Source organism: Eretmochelys imbricata, chromosome 11 (genome assembly GCF_965152235.1).
Source record: "Eretmochelys imbricata isolate rEreImb1 chromosome 11, rEreImb1.hap1, whole genome shotgun sequence".
Lineage (NCBI taxonomy): Eukaryota > Metazoa > Chordata > Testudines > Cheloniidae > Eretmochelys > Eretmochelys imbricata.
Window position 1 is genome coordinate 39,010,843 of NC_135582.1, and position 15,174 is coordinate 39,026,016.

At 39.3% G+C, this 15,174-nt stretch overlaps 1 protein-coding gene across 1 annotated transcript; it reads left to right on the top strand.

Annotated features, from left to right (window-relative positions):
• Nucleotides 1-9,140, top strand: KLHL41 (kelch like family member 41). Its single transcript, XM_077830202.1, has 6 exons — nt 1-1,110; nt 4,266-4,423; nt 4,505-4,612; nt 6,512-6,697; nt 7,794-7,940; nt 9,000-9,140. The coding sequence occupies exons 1-6, from the start codon at nt 1-3 to the stop codon at nt 9,109-9,111; spliced, it is 1,821 nt and encodes a 606-aa protein (XP_077686328.1). The 3' UTR covers nt 9,112-9,140.
• Nucleotides 9,141-15,174: the final 6,034 nt, after the last annotated feature.

The window sequence follows — 15,174 nt, forward strand, 5'->3', positions numbered from 1 at the left end:
ATGGATTCCCAAAGGGAACTCACTGAAGAGCTTCGACTTTACCAATCCACGCTTCTTCAGGATGGCCTCAGGGAACTCCTGGATGAGAAAAAGTTCATTGATTGCTATCTAAAAGCTGGTGATAAAAGCTTACCTTGCCACAGATTGATTCTATCCGCTTGTAGTCCTTATTTCCGTGAGTATTTCTTATCTGAGCAAAGTGAAGAGAAAAAAAAGGAGGTAGTTCTCGACAACGTGGACCCTAGCGTCCTGGATATGATTGTCAAGTACCTTTACTCTGCAAGTATTGATCTCAACGACTCTAATGTGCAAGATATTTTTGCTTTGGCCAGCCGCTTTCAGATCCCTTCTGTATTCACTGTGTGTGTATCCTATCTTCAGAAAAGACTTGCTGTTGCTAATTGTCTAGCCATCCTTAGATTAGGTCTCCTCCTTGACTGCCCAAGACTTGCATTGTCTGCCCGTGACTTTGTGTCAGACCATTTTGTGCAAATTTGCAAAGAAGAAGACTTCATGCAGCTTGCCCCCCATGAGCTCATCTCGGTTATTTCACCTGACAGCTTAAACGTAGAAAAGGAAGAAGTGGTATTTGAAGCAGTAATGACATGGGTCCGAACAGACAAAGAGAACAAAATAAAGAGCCTGGGAGAAGTTTTTGACTGCATTCGTTTTCGTCTTATGGCAGAAAAATATTTCAAGGAGCATGTTGAGAAGGATGATATAATCAAAAGCAACTCAGATCTTCAGAAAAAAATCAAGGTTATTAAGGATGCCTTTGCTGGAAAATTGCCTGAACCTACTGTAAGCAAGGGAAAGTCAGGTGAAGGGGAAGTAAATGGTGATGTAGGGGATGAAGATTTACTCCCTGGATACCTCAATGACATTCCGAGACATGGTATGTTTGTCAAAGACCTTATTCTTCTGGTCAATGACACAGCTGCAGTGGCTTATGACCCTGTAGAGAATGAATGTTTCCTGGCAGCCCTGGCAGAACAGATTCCCAGAAATCATTCCAGCATAGTCACCAAACAAAATCAGGTCTATGTCGTCGGAGGACTGTATGTGGATGAGGAGAACAAGGATCAGCCTTTACAGTCCTACTTCTTCCAGGTATAAGCCTCATATTCATTACAGTCCTGCTTCTTCCAGGTATAAGCCTCAACATCAGTTTGGTGTTAGCATGACATGAAAAACAGACTTTCTGCAAGTTACTGAAGAGTATTTAGGTTTAACTCTAAATATCGAATAGGGTAATGTTTGATTTCATTAATTTCAGTCACATGATTTTTCCTATAAAAGTTTACTTGTTGCTATAGTCTTTGAAATTCCTCCCAGAACAGCATAGTCCATTAGGGACAAATGTTGTCTTTCACTCCACTTGCTTGGCTTTTAACAGATGCCTTAATGGCAGGTTTCTATATTAAACTGATTCCTATTAAAACAAAAGCTTTTATTAAAATCTGCATTTTGGGCCCATTCTTAAGAGGTGCTGAGCATCCAGTGCAGAAACCCATGGGAATTGCATGTTCTCTGTGTCATTCAGGATTAAGGCCTAGGTGAGTTCTTAAAGTTTAGTTAACATGTTTTAATCACTTAAGGCCAATTTTTCAAAGGTATTTAGGCACTTAAAGATGCACCTAGTGGGATTTTCAAAAGTGCCTAGATTCCTTACTCCTATTGATTTCTATCAGAGGTGCCTAGGCACTTTTGAAAATCCCACTAGGGGCCTTTCTGCATCTTTTGGTTCTTAAATGCCTTTAAAAATCTGGTCCTTAGTGTCCTAACCAGTTTAACTCTTTTCTCCCCCCCTCCAAAAAAAAACCATCAGTAGGTGTCCTACCATGTTGCTGGCTGGCAGATTTCCAAAATTGTAAAGCTTGAAGTAATTTGAGATATGTCAGTTTAAATACAACCTTCTTAAATTGGCAAACAGCCTGTAATAATGCTCCAAATACCATATTTCAGCCTAGAGTGAATGTGGACATTTAAATCCATATAAATGTAAGATTTATTAATACAAACTATGGCTGAGCCTTAACTATAGTGACACAGATGATATAAAATTAGCACACACAAAAAAGCTCAAGGAGGATGCTTATGTCAAACTTATCCTGGGGTTTTTAGATACACAGCTACATTCTGTACCCTTGGGTATTTCAGCTATCTCTTGATTTATTGGATGGTATGCTCTGTTTCCAAATCCTTGACTTCAGTGAGCGATTAGCCTAAGGAGTACAAGATCGGATCCTTTGTTAGCATATGGTACAACAAGGCAATACTAAGTTATATAATTGTAAAGTCATTGGCAGATACTGAAAATAATAATAATAATCTATAATAATTATTGCAATTATTGCAACTGTTTCATGGATTAATATATCGTGTTCAGATACTAAGGTCATGAGTGGGGTTACAATCTTTAGAAAGAACTGTTAGTTTTCTAGAGAGAGATTACATTAGTACCGTTTCATTTCCTTACATAGACATAAAGCTGTAATCAATGAAGTACAAGAGTTGCTACAAAAATTTGCTTGCAGTGCTAGTGTTACATTGTGTTACATTACATACATTACATAGTGTTACATTTTCAGAAAATCTAATCTAGAATTAGAACTGAATTATCAGGCTATAATTCCATCATGGGGTTTTTAGTGACACACACCACAGGAGCGAGGCTAGTAATTGATGTAATTTCCAGAATCCTCTTTTTTACATATTTCCCTGATCCATGCCCTGAATTTCTGCTGCCCTCCTGTCCCCATTCCATTCACCCACCCCTTGCTACTCCTAAATGTTGCTGCTGTTGCTCACTGCTAAAATATCTCTACTCTTCTGCACTACCAGCTTGGTGATTGTTTCCTTCAAAGTTTTAACATAGTAGACCTACAACATTTCCATTCCTCCTGAGTCCCTGCTTCTCCACCACTTCTGCTTCACTAGCCTTACCAGTGCCTGGCAAGGTGGGAGAAAACTAAGCTACTGCCCCTCGATAAATTTGTCCCTAATTGTACATTACTCCATCAGAGCTTATACACAAAAGGAAATTCCCCACACCAGTTACATTGCTGATTCACTGATTATGTTATCAGGTATAATGAATAGGATGCAAGAGTTCCTCTGTCCTGATATGCAAAGATCTGCCTGAACTGGCTTTAACTACCTGAGGAATCTGTGTCCATTAATTCCCAAGTTCCACTGCAACAAATAAACTGTTGACCAACTGGGGAAACTAGTGAGTTTTGGAGCCAGAAGTTTCACCAGAGCTGGACCTAGACTATGGAACTCATTTCCACAGGGACAAGAATAACCATGCACCTCACCTCTCAGAGCTAAATACAAACCTCACACAGACACACAAAACATCCATCCACATACCAACAAAAAATTCCACTATAAACTACTCACACTATTGTCTATAGGCTAGAAAGCAAGGAAGAAAAAGAGAGATTTCTATTCTTAACTGCTGGGGAGGTACTCAGATACTACAGGGAGGGGGGGTTATGTAAGGACATAGGTAGAAATCAATCAATCTCATGTAGGGTAGGTCTCTGAAAACATCCCACGGTCTTTCCTCTGTTTGCCCGTTGTTCCTCTTCTGTGACTGCTTACAGCACAGTGAAAGTGAACGGAAACAAAATCTTCTGACTGTGTCAGTTGAGAAGTCAGTAATATGGCCAGTGGGACTGGAGACTGGTTTGTTAAGAAACCAAGCCTTGGGGGTATTTGATTTTTTTTCCATTCCTTTAAGTCTTGTAGAAAAGTCACAATTCACCCTCACTCTGCTGTATGCACACTAAGACCCTAAGAGCTTTTGAAGCACGACCATGGGAGGAGCACTTATTGCTCCAGCAGAGTTAGAAGGAAACTGCATGCCCTTTGGGACATAATGCCTCCTGGGTGCTAGGGGCAGGGTGCTGTGCAGATTCACTCGACTCATCTTTAATACGGTATAGGCAGCAATCCTCTGCTGATCCCTCTGTGCAGGACGATGAGCCAAGGCCATACATTAATAATAACTAGAAACAAAATGACTAGGAGTATTGGAGAGAGAATAGAGAGGAAAAAGTTGGCAGTAACTATCCTGTGGGGGAGGGGGGGAGTTGGCACACGTCAGCTGATCCAGTGGATGGGCAGTTAGAATAAATATAATGTGGAGCACTACTGATCCACTTACTGCATCTAAATCTATTTCACACAGCAGTTTTCATTGTGTGGGCTTTTACTATGCATCTTTCCTGACATTTCCTATTTCAATGTTCTTTCAGCTGGATAGTATTGCTGGTGAATGGATAGGCCTTCCTCCACTGCCTTCAGCCAGATGCCTTTTTGGTCTGGGAGAGTCGGACAACAAACTGTATGTAATTGCAGGAAAGGACCTTCAGACAGAGGAATCTCTGGATTCGGTATTGTGCTACGATCCTGTGTATGTTTATGTTTATGAGCATGTTTAAAATAACCCTTTTTTCATTTAAGTTGCCTTAATAGTATGATCTTCCAATTCCAGGGCAGTAAAATGGAGTGAGGCCAAAAAGCTTCCACTCAAAGTATATGGCCATGCAACAATTTCATACAATGGGATGATATACTGTCTTGGAGGAAAGACTGATGACAAGTGAGTACAAAATAATTTCATGGTAATTGGTAGCATTGTTTAGTTGGGTGTCCTCACACTCAGCAATCAAAGCTCACTTTTTTTTTTGCAACTGGTTGTGGGTTTGGTACATGGAATCACATTATGATATCTAGAACAAAATATCCATGATATTATAAAGTACTACATACCTATTATTATGGCCAGTTGGCTTGATTAGCTGGCTTTCTTGTTTCTGTGTCATGCTATATTCTGTTGTGCATACATGATTCAATGTTTCTCATTGGGTTCTTCACAAAAAGTTTATTCCTAGCTTCTTGGTCAGATTATACACGACAAACACTTGCAGCACATTGATGACTCTATCCAGCTACTGAAACTCCTGTTTTTAATCATTGCAAAGCCTTGTTAGCACTGTATTTAGAGACATACTATGATGATTTCATTAAAGTAAGAAACTAGGAGCATGAGTGGAAATAGGATGTGTCTCAATGTAAAGCATCATAGTCTTGAGAAATAACTTGGGACACCCTGATAGGGTTGTTTGACAAGTGCCAGAGATGTCTGCTACAATCAGAAATTAGCTAATTTCTAAAAGCAGGTTGTCTACTATACGACATGGTCATCACTCTGCTTGGTGCTGCTGTCTTATTCTCCTGGAGTGAAAGTGATCCTCCCATTCCAGTAGAAACTGGAAGTGAAATGCTTGCTCTTCATGTACAGGATATAAAATGAGGAACTCAAGAACTCAATGAGCAAATCTTCTCACTTTTCCTATAAACCAGGATAAAGAATCAAATTGTGTACAGGAGTTAGAATTTTCCAACATTAAACACTAATGCAACAAAACCACTACAATGGAAGATAGCTTGAGAAAACCCTGACTCTTGTAATCAAGGAACTATGGTATATAAATTACATTTTGAAAATGTCTAGTGCACAGACAGTAGACTTGCCCCTGCAGCTTTTTCTCTGGGTACGTCAGTACTCATATTTTGTGGATAAATCTGTCCAAAACAGAATATTCTGCAAAAGAATAAAAGTCCACGGTGTTAGTTATTTGATTATCTTAAACTACACTGTAGCCCCTAAGCAAATAACCTCTTATCCTGACCTGATCTGCCATCTCTACATCTCAAGTCTCTCCTTAAATACACATTTCTTCCTATCAGCTGTAGTCTTCCAGGCTTAGTGACAGTATCATGTTAATGCACACATTGTAAGGATTATATATAATCAACTAAAGCAACTGTGTGATCTTATTGCAGTAATCCTTGTGCTCAGTCCCCTCTCTTTGTTACCATCCCTCAACACATGCCTTAACCAAGCTATATGGAACAGGGACATTTTTTCTTGTGTGTAAAGCACCATACACGTTATGGCACTATGTAAATAGCATAACATTTATATCCAGTGCTATGGATGTGAATGGGGATTTACAGAAATACACAAGGCCTTGTCCCTCCCTACAGAATATTCAGTCTAAGTTAGAAATGAGAGAACCTCAGGTGCGGAGAAGGAGGAATAATAATTAACATGGCTCAGACAGAGGTTTATCAAACCATGTAGTTAGTTCAATGAATTGTGCTTGTATGTATTGACTTCTAAAAGAATTAAAAGTCCTTGTACAGCACTATATGCACTTGGAAGAGCAAATTCAATCAGGATGATCTAGTTAACATATTAGCATTAAAAAATCCAAAGTGCCTAGCTCTTCTTTCTATCTCCACCCACCTTTGTTTAGCCATTTACCTATATCTGAAATAAGTGTGATGAGCAGGAACACTGTGGTCTAGGTATGTGTCATTCTTTCACTGAGTATACATTACAAGGAAAATCCACTTAAATGAGGTATCTCTTTAAACTTATCTATTCAAAGGATTTACCAGAGATGCTTAGAGTTTTTCTTTTTCCCCACAGAAAATGTACTAACAGGGTATTTATATACAATCCCAAGAAGGGAGACTGGAGAGATCTGGCTCCCATGAAAGTGGCTCGCTCAATGTTTGGAGTGGCTGTCCATAAAGGCAAAATTGTGATTGCAGGAGGTGTTACTGAAGAAGGCCTTTCAGCCTCCGTCGAAGCCTTTGACCTCACCACAAATAAGTGAGTGCATATCCAGACAATTTTTAAACAATTTTTTAATTGGAATTTTAGTGACTAAGTTGCCTTATTTTTAATTAATTTTATTGTGGGGAAAATGGTAAAGGTGCGTGTTAAGGTCGGGGAAAACAATTCAAGATAAACTATTTGCTTCACAACTAATTACTATTTAATATAAAAACTCCAAGCAGATTTTCATTTTTAAATCCATGCTCTTAATTACTACTTACACTATTTATGGTAGGTCATAATTGTAATGAGATTACTGTAAAATCCATAAAGTCAAATTAGAAAATATGCTGATCTTTTACATAGCAGATACACTTCCAGTTAAATATATTCTGTCCCAGACCAGGTCATATTTAGAATTAAACTAATACTATAAAAAGTGGAAGTTTTACCAAAAAATTACTCATGTAGGGAAGAATATATTTGACTTTAGCTTCTACTCTGTGACCTTTTCCTGTAGAAATTTTTCATTTTGCCCAAATGCTTGACAAAAGCAAGTCAGAATATAGGTAATTTTATCTATCATCCTTCTTTAGTATTTTTTATGGCTCTCTTACACTTTCATTCTGCATTTAAACCTATCTTATCAGGAAAGTATAACATTCTTGTTGCATTTACACTGCTGCTGGATAGGGTTTACCTGTGCAAGTGTTTTAGGTTTTTACGTCCATGATTCTGCCCAGGGGAGAGTAAAGTTGCTGTGGAAAACTCATAAAGCTAATTAGCTTGACTCTTCTTGCTCTATTATGTTAATACTGGATCAACAGAGTGAACAGAAAACGCGCACACACCCACCCACCCCTTTAGAGGCTGCAGCAGGAAGTATTGAGGACCTTCCCTGCATAAAGGATCTTGAGCATGCACATTTTGGCCTTAATGCTGGTGAATGGAGAAGCAGAATGTTAGTGTTGGTATGGTATGGGCTTTCCCACGTGCTAAGGCTCCTCGGACAAATCCTTAACCCTTGTGTTTCTGCCAACCATAGTTGTCAGCATGGGGTATCTCAGATACTTCTTTCATTCTGTTCAGAATGTTTCTTAAGTATTGTCTGACTGATTTGCCTTTTTTTTTTAATATAAATAACTTATAGGTGGGAGGTTATGTCTGAATTCCCCCAGGAGAGAAGCTCTATCAGTTTAGTCAACTTGAATGGATCTCTGTATGCTATTGGTGGTTTTGCTATGGTTCAACTTGAGTCCAAGGAATTTGCGCCCAATGAAGTTAATGACATATGGAAGTAAGTTCTATTGTAATCACATTTCCTAAATGGAAAATTCACCTTGAGGTTTATAGAAGCTAGGGAGTAAGTCAAATCAGTATTACCCTTTCATTTCATAAATGAACTATTTATACACTTTAAGGGACCGGTTGCCATAGTGTCTGGTGAGCACAATCTTTGTGTGCTATGAAGTAATACGGATGTGAGACTTGGACCTGGGGAATACTTCCACCTTCTGGTGAAATAATGTAAACAATACATTCTAAGTCACATCCCGCCAGTTGCAGGCTACAGCAAAGTATAGAAAAAGGAAAGTGGGGTGCAGTATTTCTGGGTCTGTTCAGCTCCATAAAGTGAAATACATGTTGCACTCTGACTTTTTGGCTAAAGTACCCTAATGTCACTTTGTACACAATGCTTCAAGCCTCTTTCTTATGTTGCTTAAATAATTTCTAGCTCATCATGTTCTCTGATGCAGGATGATCTGAAAGAGACAGCAAAATGGACAGTATTATCCCTATTATTACGTTCACATACACTAATAGATAGATGAGTTGCAATTCACATATACACTTCTAGACCAAACTCCCTTAAGGAGAGTCTCACACACATTCTAGAGTTTGAATCTGAATTTGCTAAAATATGTGAAAAATCCCATATAGTCTGCAACTCCAGAATTGTTCTGGTAACTTAAGGCATGGGGAGCAATTGGTGGGAAGGTGGAAAGGATTCTGGGAAGAAATGAGTTTGTGGAATGATTGGAAGAGGGAGAGAGGGGATACTTGGAGAACAGGCACCAGGAGACTGTTCCAGGGATGAGGGAAGCATGCTGCAAGGTGCCTAGCCAATAATAAGTTAAAGGGACAAAGGGAGAAGGAAAGAATCCGAGCATCCTAACATTCTATTTGGGAGGATAGAAGGGCTCTTATGTAGTAACAGTTTAACACAAAAGCTGCTGGGAGCTCTTGACTTGTGGATTATTTTCCATTTTATACAAGTGTCTGAGGGAAAAGGTCAAGTTCAAAGAGCTAAGAAATTAAAGTGGACTTGTATTCACAGTATTTTTATTAACTGCAGGTATGACGACGAGATGAAAGAATGGTGTGGCATGTTGAAGGAGATTCGCTATGCCTCTGGAGCCTCCTGCCTTTCAACACGTTTAAATCTATTCAAGCTATCAAAGCTGTAAACAAAAAGGCTAGGAAATTAAATATGAGGAGGGAGTTCTGATTATGGTAATTTTATTTTTGTTGCAAAAAACAAACTGTACAGAGATTTATAGCTAAGTGTCCCTTAAACTGTGACTGCAGCTGTGTTTTAAATGGTTACTAATTTTTTTAGATAATAAACCAAAACTAACTTTTCACTCAAGGTTAGAATCAGAAAGAATTCTGATTGACATTGACTGGAACTGGTTTTGAATAAATGAAGATATCATGTGAAACTCAGTCCTTTCATGTGTGAAATTCTCATCGAATTAACCAGAGTTCTGCTTACAGCATTGGGCACTTATCTTGAAAAAGTTTTAAGAAGTCCCACCACAGATGTGAGAGACATCACTAAAGCCAATTAATTTTTAGTTACCTGCTAGTTCTATTTGTCTTACTATTGACATGCTGTTTATACAGCTTTATTTTCCACTCCAATCACATACACAAAAGTTGCATTGTCTTGCCAGATCTACAAATATATTTTATATGCACCGTTTAGAAGAGAGTAATTGAATCTGACATATGCATAAGCCTATTGAAGGCAAAGGTACATCATGTGGCCTAGGAAACATGCTTCAGTTAATGCAGTACTAGTGGTTCTGTGAGCCATGAAAACAGAAGTTTACAAGGTTATTAGCCCTACAATTTGACATGCTTTGCTTTTTCTTCTGGTTGCAAAATCCTTGTGATTTTTTTTTTCTTTGCTGTGATTTTTGGCTTGTTTATAAAGCAGATTCTTCTGTAATGTTTTTGAAAGACATTTTCAAGGCCCGTATCCTAGCACTCATGAACAACTCTCCAATGATAAACCCTCGGCGTGTACCTGTGAGGAAGGGAAATATTTTCAGTGAAGAAATGAATTTCAATTAGGGCTTCTAAATAGTAGCAAGGAAAAATTATTTAAAAAGTGATATGAAAAATATCTTAGCAGTCTCGGTCTTAGTGGTGCTTGTTTAGTTATGTCTGCTGCTCAGTAAGTCATAGTCATCATCATACAAAAGGTCTACATTCCTTAATAACTTACATATGTTAGAGGAGGCAGGAGAAGAAAACAACAAAGGGCATTTTGTAGAAACAATGCTATGAGACTTGGCATCATAAACCCTTAGACTTTTTCTGTTGAGAGTGCAGGTGTGCAAATGGAGGAAACCTGCAAAGAGGGGCTGGGACCAAAGTCCTAGTGAGCCTGTTCATCACATCCACACCCAACTGATCTATCTAATAGGGTACTTCACGTATAGGGCTCTGGAGAGACTGTATTCAGTAAGATATTGATAAACTGAAGGGAGTTTAAGAAGCATCATAAGATGTGGAAGGGGAGAGGCATGAGTTTTCTTGCTGCACTACAAAGATCAAAGGAAATTCATTCTGTGTTGAAAACTTCTTTTCCTTTCTCCCATCTCCCCACTAAGCTGAAGTTCCGTCAGGCAGCAGGGACTTAGTTGTGCTATTTACAACATGGGGAGTGGCAGCAGGTTGAAGCAGTATATTCACACAGCCCTTTTGGGCTTCAGTAACTATGTACATGCTTCGCAACACCACAACTCTCCTTCCAGTGAAGAGGAACGCATTGATCTTTGCAGCATGTGATCTAATATCACATCTCCAAAGGTAAGTGTCAAAATATCTTCCTGCGCACCACCCATCTGGGAAGAGGACCATGCTAAATGCACATGACTGAGTCAGCAAGCCCTTGGAATAATTTTTTTTTTAAAACACTCCAGAGACCTGTGAAAAGCATCAAGCCTCGCGAGCACCAACAACTGTCTGCTATGCAACGCTTCCCACAATTTGAAAGGGGAAAGCGAGGTCTGGATAGAGCTAATTTTGGACATATTTACTAAAATGCAGCTAGGAATCAGCAAGGAAAATGTATTGGTGGCTTTTGAAGGTTGTATATTCAATTTTTATCAAATTTCAATTATACAAATTTCATGCAGCCTTTGGCCAAAATATAACTTAACATTATATATTCTTTAAAATATAGTACAGCTGGTATTTTTATGGCACATGAATGAGGAAACACCACTAATCTAATCCAATATGATTGTAGCAAATATGTCAGGACTGTACAAAAATTAAAAAAACTCACTATGAATGTAGATACTTCCAGGGGAGATAATTTAGCATGTCTCAAAGGCACAGGCACAAAAACGCATTCCAGGATGACATTGTACAAGTATATTCCCAGGTCTCACCTTTTCGGTTTTCCCCAGAGCACACAGTATCAGCCAGCTCCTCAGCTGAAGTCAATTGACAGCCTTGTTTAAGTCAATGGAATGACACCATCTGAGGAACTGGCCCTATAATTTTAGGAATATCTGTTTACATTGATCTTTGCTGCCAGCCGTACGCTGGATTGCCTTGATAATTCAGGGCTTGTCTACACAGGTAAGTAAGTCTAAAATAGGTAGTGTGAATTTAAAGTGCACTAACTATTCCACTCTTAAATCCCACATGGACACTGCACATTAAAAGTGCCTTTGTGCAGTTTAGCACAATACACTTTAAAGTGTTAATATTATCTCAAATGATAATTGACATATGGATTATGCCTTTAGGCTCCACCTCCTTTTTGTCTCTGTATATGGAGGAGTATTGGGTTTGAATAAGAGGGTTTTCATACTTTTCAGCACCCGAAAAGCCTTTTGGCTTGTGATCTACAGGCCAACCTTACCCCTGCTCTGTTATCCATTGTATTTGAGTCAGCAGCAAAACCTGAACTGTACATGTTTCTACAGCAACTAGCATAATTGGGCCCCAATTGCAATTGAGGCCTAGGGCTGGTGCCATATGATAAGTTTTTTTTACTACTTGAAATCAAGATAAAGTACATACATGGCATTAGCTCTAGTCACTATATCCAAGACTGAAATGAGAAACACTGATTGATAGTTTGTTGGGTCTTCTCTTTGTAAGCACACAGGCTCTCCAACTTCTCCTTTGTTTTTCAACACTTACCCAAAATGCTCGCTTCTGGTTCTGTAGTTTATTTTGCAGGCTCTTTTAGAGTTCTTGGTGCCTCTGCTATAGGCTGTAGTCATGAGTAAAGAAAACTCAGACTCCCTCCACAAAGGCCCAATTCTGACTTCAGACATAGAATTAAGACACCTGTTGCTGACCAATAGGACCCTGATATTGACAACTATCAACACTTGCTGCCAGTTAATACCCTTAACAAATGAATTGTAATTCCTTTTCGATTGTAAAATCCCCTGGCAAGAGACCACCACCCAGAGGGTCACACACACACAGTGTTCACTAAATAAACAACATTTAAACATTTACTCTAGAGGAACAATATAGTAAAATTTTTGGAGTTTTAGTCAAATTATTTATTGTAATAGGTTTTTTCCCCAAGTAAAATTTAATTTATTTCCATGAATTTTTAGCTAATTCATTTTGTTTCAGTATTCCTTAATATATTAACTAGCTGGTACCAGTGGAAAAGTCACATGTTTAGGAGACTTTGAAGCTCTTTTTCTCAGGACTTTTTTTTTTTTTTTTTTAAACCAGCACTACAAGATAACAGCCCTTCTTCAGGATGTGTGACTAACACAGATGGCATTAGTCAACAGCAGTGGTTAGGAGGAAGGACAAACAAACCTACCACTATTTTTAAATAGTTTTTTTTTAATTAAACACACCACTTTAAAAAATAAAATAAAAAATAAACACACTTGGTTTCAGTTTTTTTCACTTTTCAAGGACAAATGTACTTTCTTAATCCATTTCAGCACCAGTTTTGATCTAGGTCTTACTTTCTCCTTACAAATATTCAGCATAGAATCCAGCCTTGTGTAACTTATGAACATTTATCAGCATGGACACAAGATCTGATGCCTGCCCCTTTACTAGGATAATGAAAAACTTAATTGCAGCAGGGCAGTTGTGTTCAGCTTCTCTCACATGCAAGCCAGGTAGGAGGCCATCAAGTGTGCTGAGAAACACATTATCCACTTTCTGCTACAAGCCCCAACCTCCTTTCATACACCCCCAACAGCTTCTGTAGCCTGCAGTCTGCCTGTAGGAAAGCAAGAGTCCATGCAGGTGACTTCTGACTAGTTCACAGCTTTTTGCTCCATTTTACTGCAGCCTAACCTAGGTTTCCTCACATGCAGTTCTGCCTTTAATAGCTTTGGTAGTTTTTGGATGTTTTGTTTTGCAAGAGGAACAAAATGAAGCGCACGGTTTGTGGAGTCCCCAGGGCCCTGTCTGCAAGGGGTAGCCCTCCTGTACAGTACTGCTTTTATGCACTGCCGTAGAAGAGCAATCCACAGCACTTGCAATGCCGGTCAGCTTGATCAGGAGTCCCATGGCCCTAGGGAAAGAACCAGCAGCCCCCACCCAGTCTTCCACAGGCCAGAGTAAATACAGCCCAACAGAGTCAGGTATTCTCACAGAGGAAAGGAGCAGCTTACCCTTGCAAGCTAGAAGTTTTTTCCCTCAGTCCTGAGCAGATAGCATTGAGTATAATAGAAGTTAATACTTACTGGCTAGTAAAGGGAGAAGTAGGAGCCAATTGCATGATGGCTAGTTTAGAGTTACAGCAGCTTGCCCCTGCCAGATTTAAAGGAAAAGCACCAGAAAGGCATGCTGGGACAAAGTTTCTGTTAAAAGGGCAGCCACCTATCAGAGGATCCCTAATGACCAGGCAGTCATAAAGAAAATTGCTCCTGAGAAAGGTTGCTTCTGCATAGCATTGCTTCACCACACCATCCATATCTCCCTCCAACAAATGCTTTCTTGTCTGTTCTGTTCCCATCTCCTGCATCTCATTGTCTTAGGTTTTCTCAACAATCCTGAGTGCTTGTCAGACTACTGGAAGCCTTGTTACTCTGGAGATAGTTTGGGGAAGTTCCTAAAAAGCCTGACATCAGGTAGGCATGGTATTACCTCTTCCCCCAGCAGTCCTAAGAGAGTGTTAGAGATTTCATTATGACGAGGGCCTTCCTGATACTCTACTTAAGTTTTCAGTACATATTCATAGTTTTGCCCTCTGGTGCATTAGAAAGCCTCTCCCTCACTTATAGAAATGCCATTCAATATTTTGGAAAATGAGTAAGAAAAGTAACCCCAAAATCCCCCATTAACCATTAAAGGCAGTGCTGTTCTTTAGGATACTGAGGTCATAAGCTCCATCTCAAACTTAACAATATTGAATAATGTGTACTCTCTTTCTAAGCAGAGAAGTTATCTTACTCATATTTGAACTTAAGTTTGGCTGCAAGCTGTGCCATGTAATATCAGATACTCTCATTAGTTTTTGGAAGGTCTTTGCTGTCTTCCACCAGTCTCCCAAATATAATTCACCTTTAACTTCTGCACTGTTTTGTCTTTAATTTGTATGTAATTTTATTGCCAATGGGCTGGTCCAATGAGAGCTTCTGTGCAAATGAGCCATCTGGCAATCCCAAGCTCTAGTAAAATCCTTCAGGTAGTCCTACAGTACTCCTAGAGTAAAGTCCTTTAGCTTTCCCTGCCCCTGCCCCCCATTTTGGAAATCCTTTAATTTTACTTGCTCTGTAGCTACAGTTTTACAGCCACATCATGAGTTGCATGTGAACATTGTGCAGTGCAGACTGGGGGTCTGATTGGGTGCCACACCTTTGGACTAGTTTACTTTTTGGGGCCCAAGAAATATTCAGGGAGGTCCCAGCCACACTCCCTACACCAGAGGCCCAGGATTCCCCACCCCAGAGGAAAATCCTCATTAGTTTCTAAGTTTACTGCCACTTTGATGGACAGGTACCAAATAGCTGCAGTATGGCCAAGAAAGCCTGCTTTAATACGTTTGGTTAAGATTCTTGCATTCCCAATGTTTCTGTGCTACTAGTGAGATTCTGCATTCACTTCTTGTTATCCATTTTGTCACACACCAAAAAACATTCCTCATTTCTGAAGGATTTCACGCTGTATCTGCAATAACATTTCCAAATTTTTGTTTGATAAATGTTGTGTGTCCTCCCCAATCCCTGCTGAGGAGGTGGTAGTACCATTTTATGGTCAAGCTGCCATAGTCCCAGTTGGTTGCAAGCTAT

What these genes read in the sequence shown, in the direction of transcription:
- KLHL41 (XM_077830202.1), top strand. Translation starts at nt 1, where the DNA reads ATGGATTCCCAAAGGGAACTCACTGAAGAGCTTCGACTTTACCAATCC. An exon ending in TACAGTCCTACTTCTTCCAG is followed by an intron (nt 1,111 to 4,265) that starts GTATAAGCCTCA and finishes ATGTTCTTTCAG; the next exon opens with CTGGATAGTATTGCTGGTGA. An exon ending in GAAGTTAATGACATATGGAA is followed by an intron (nt 7,941 to 8,999) that starts GTAAGTTCTATT and finishes TATTAACTGCAG; the next exon opens with GTATGACGACGAGATGAAAG.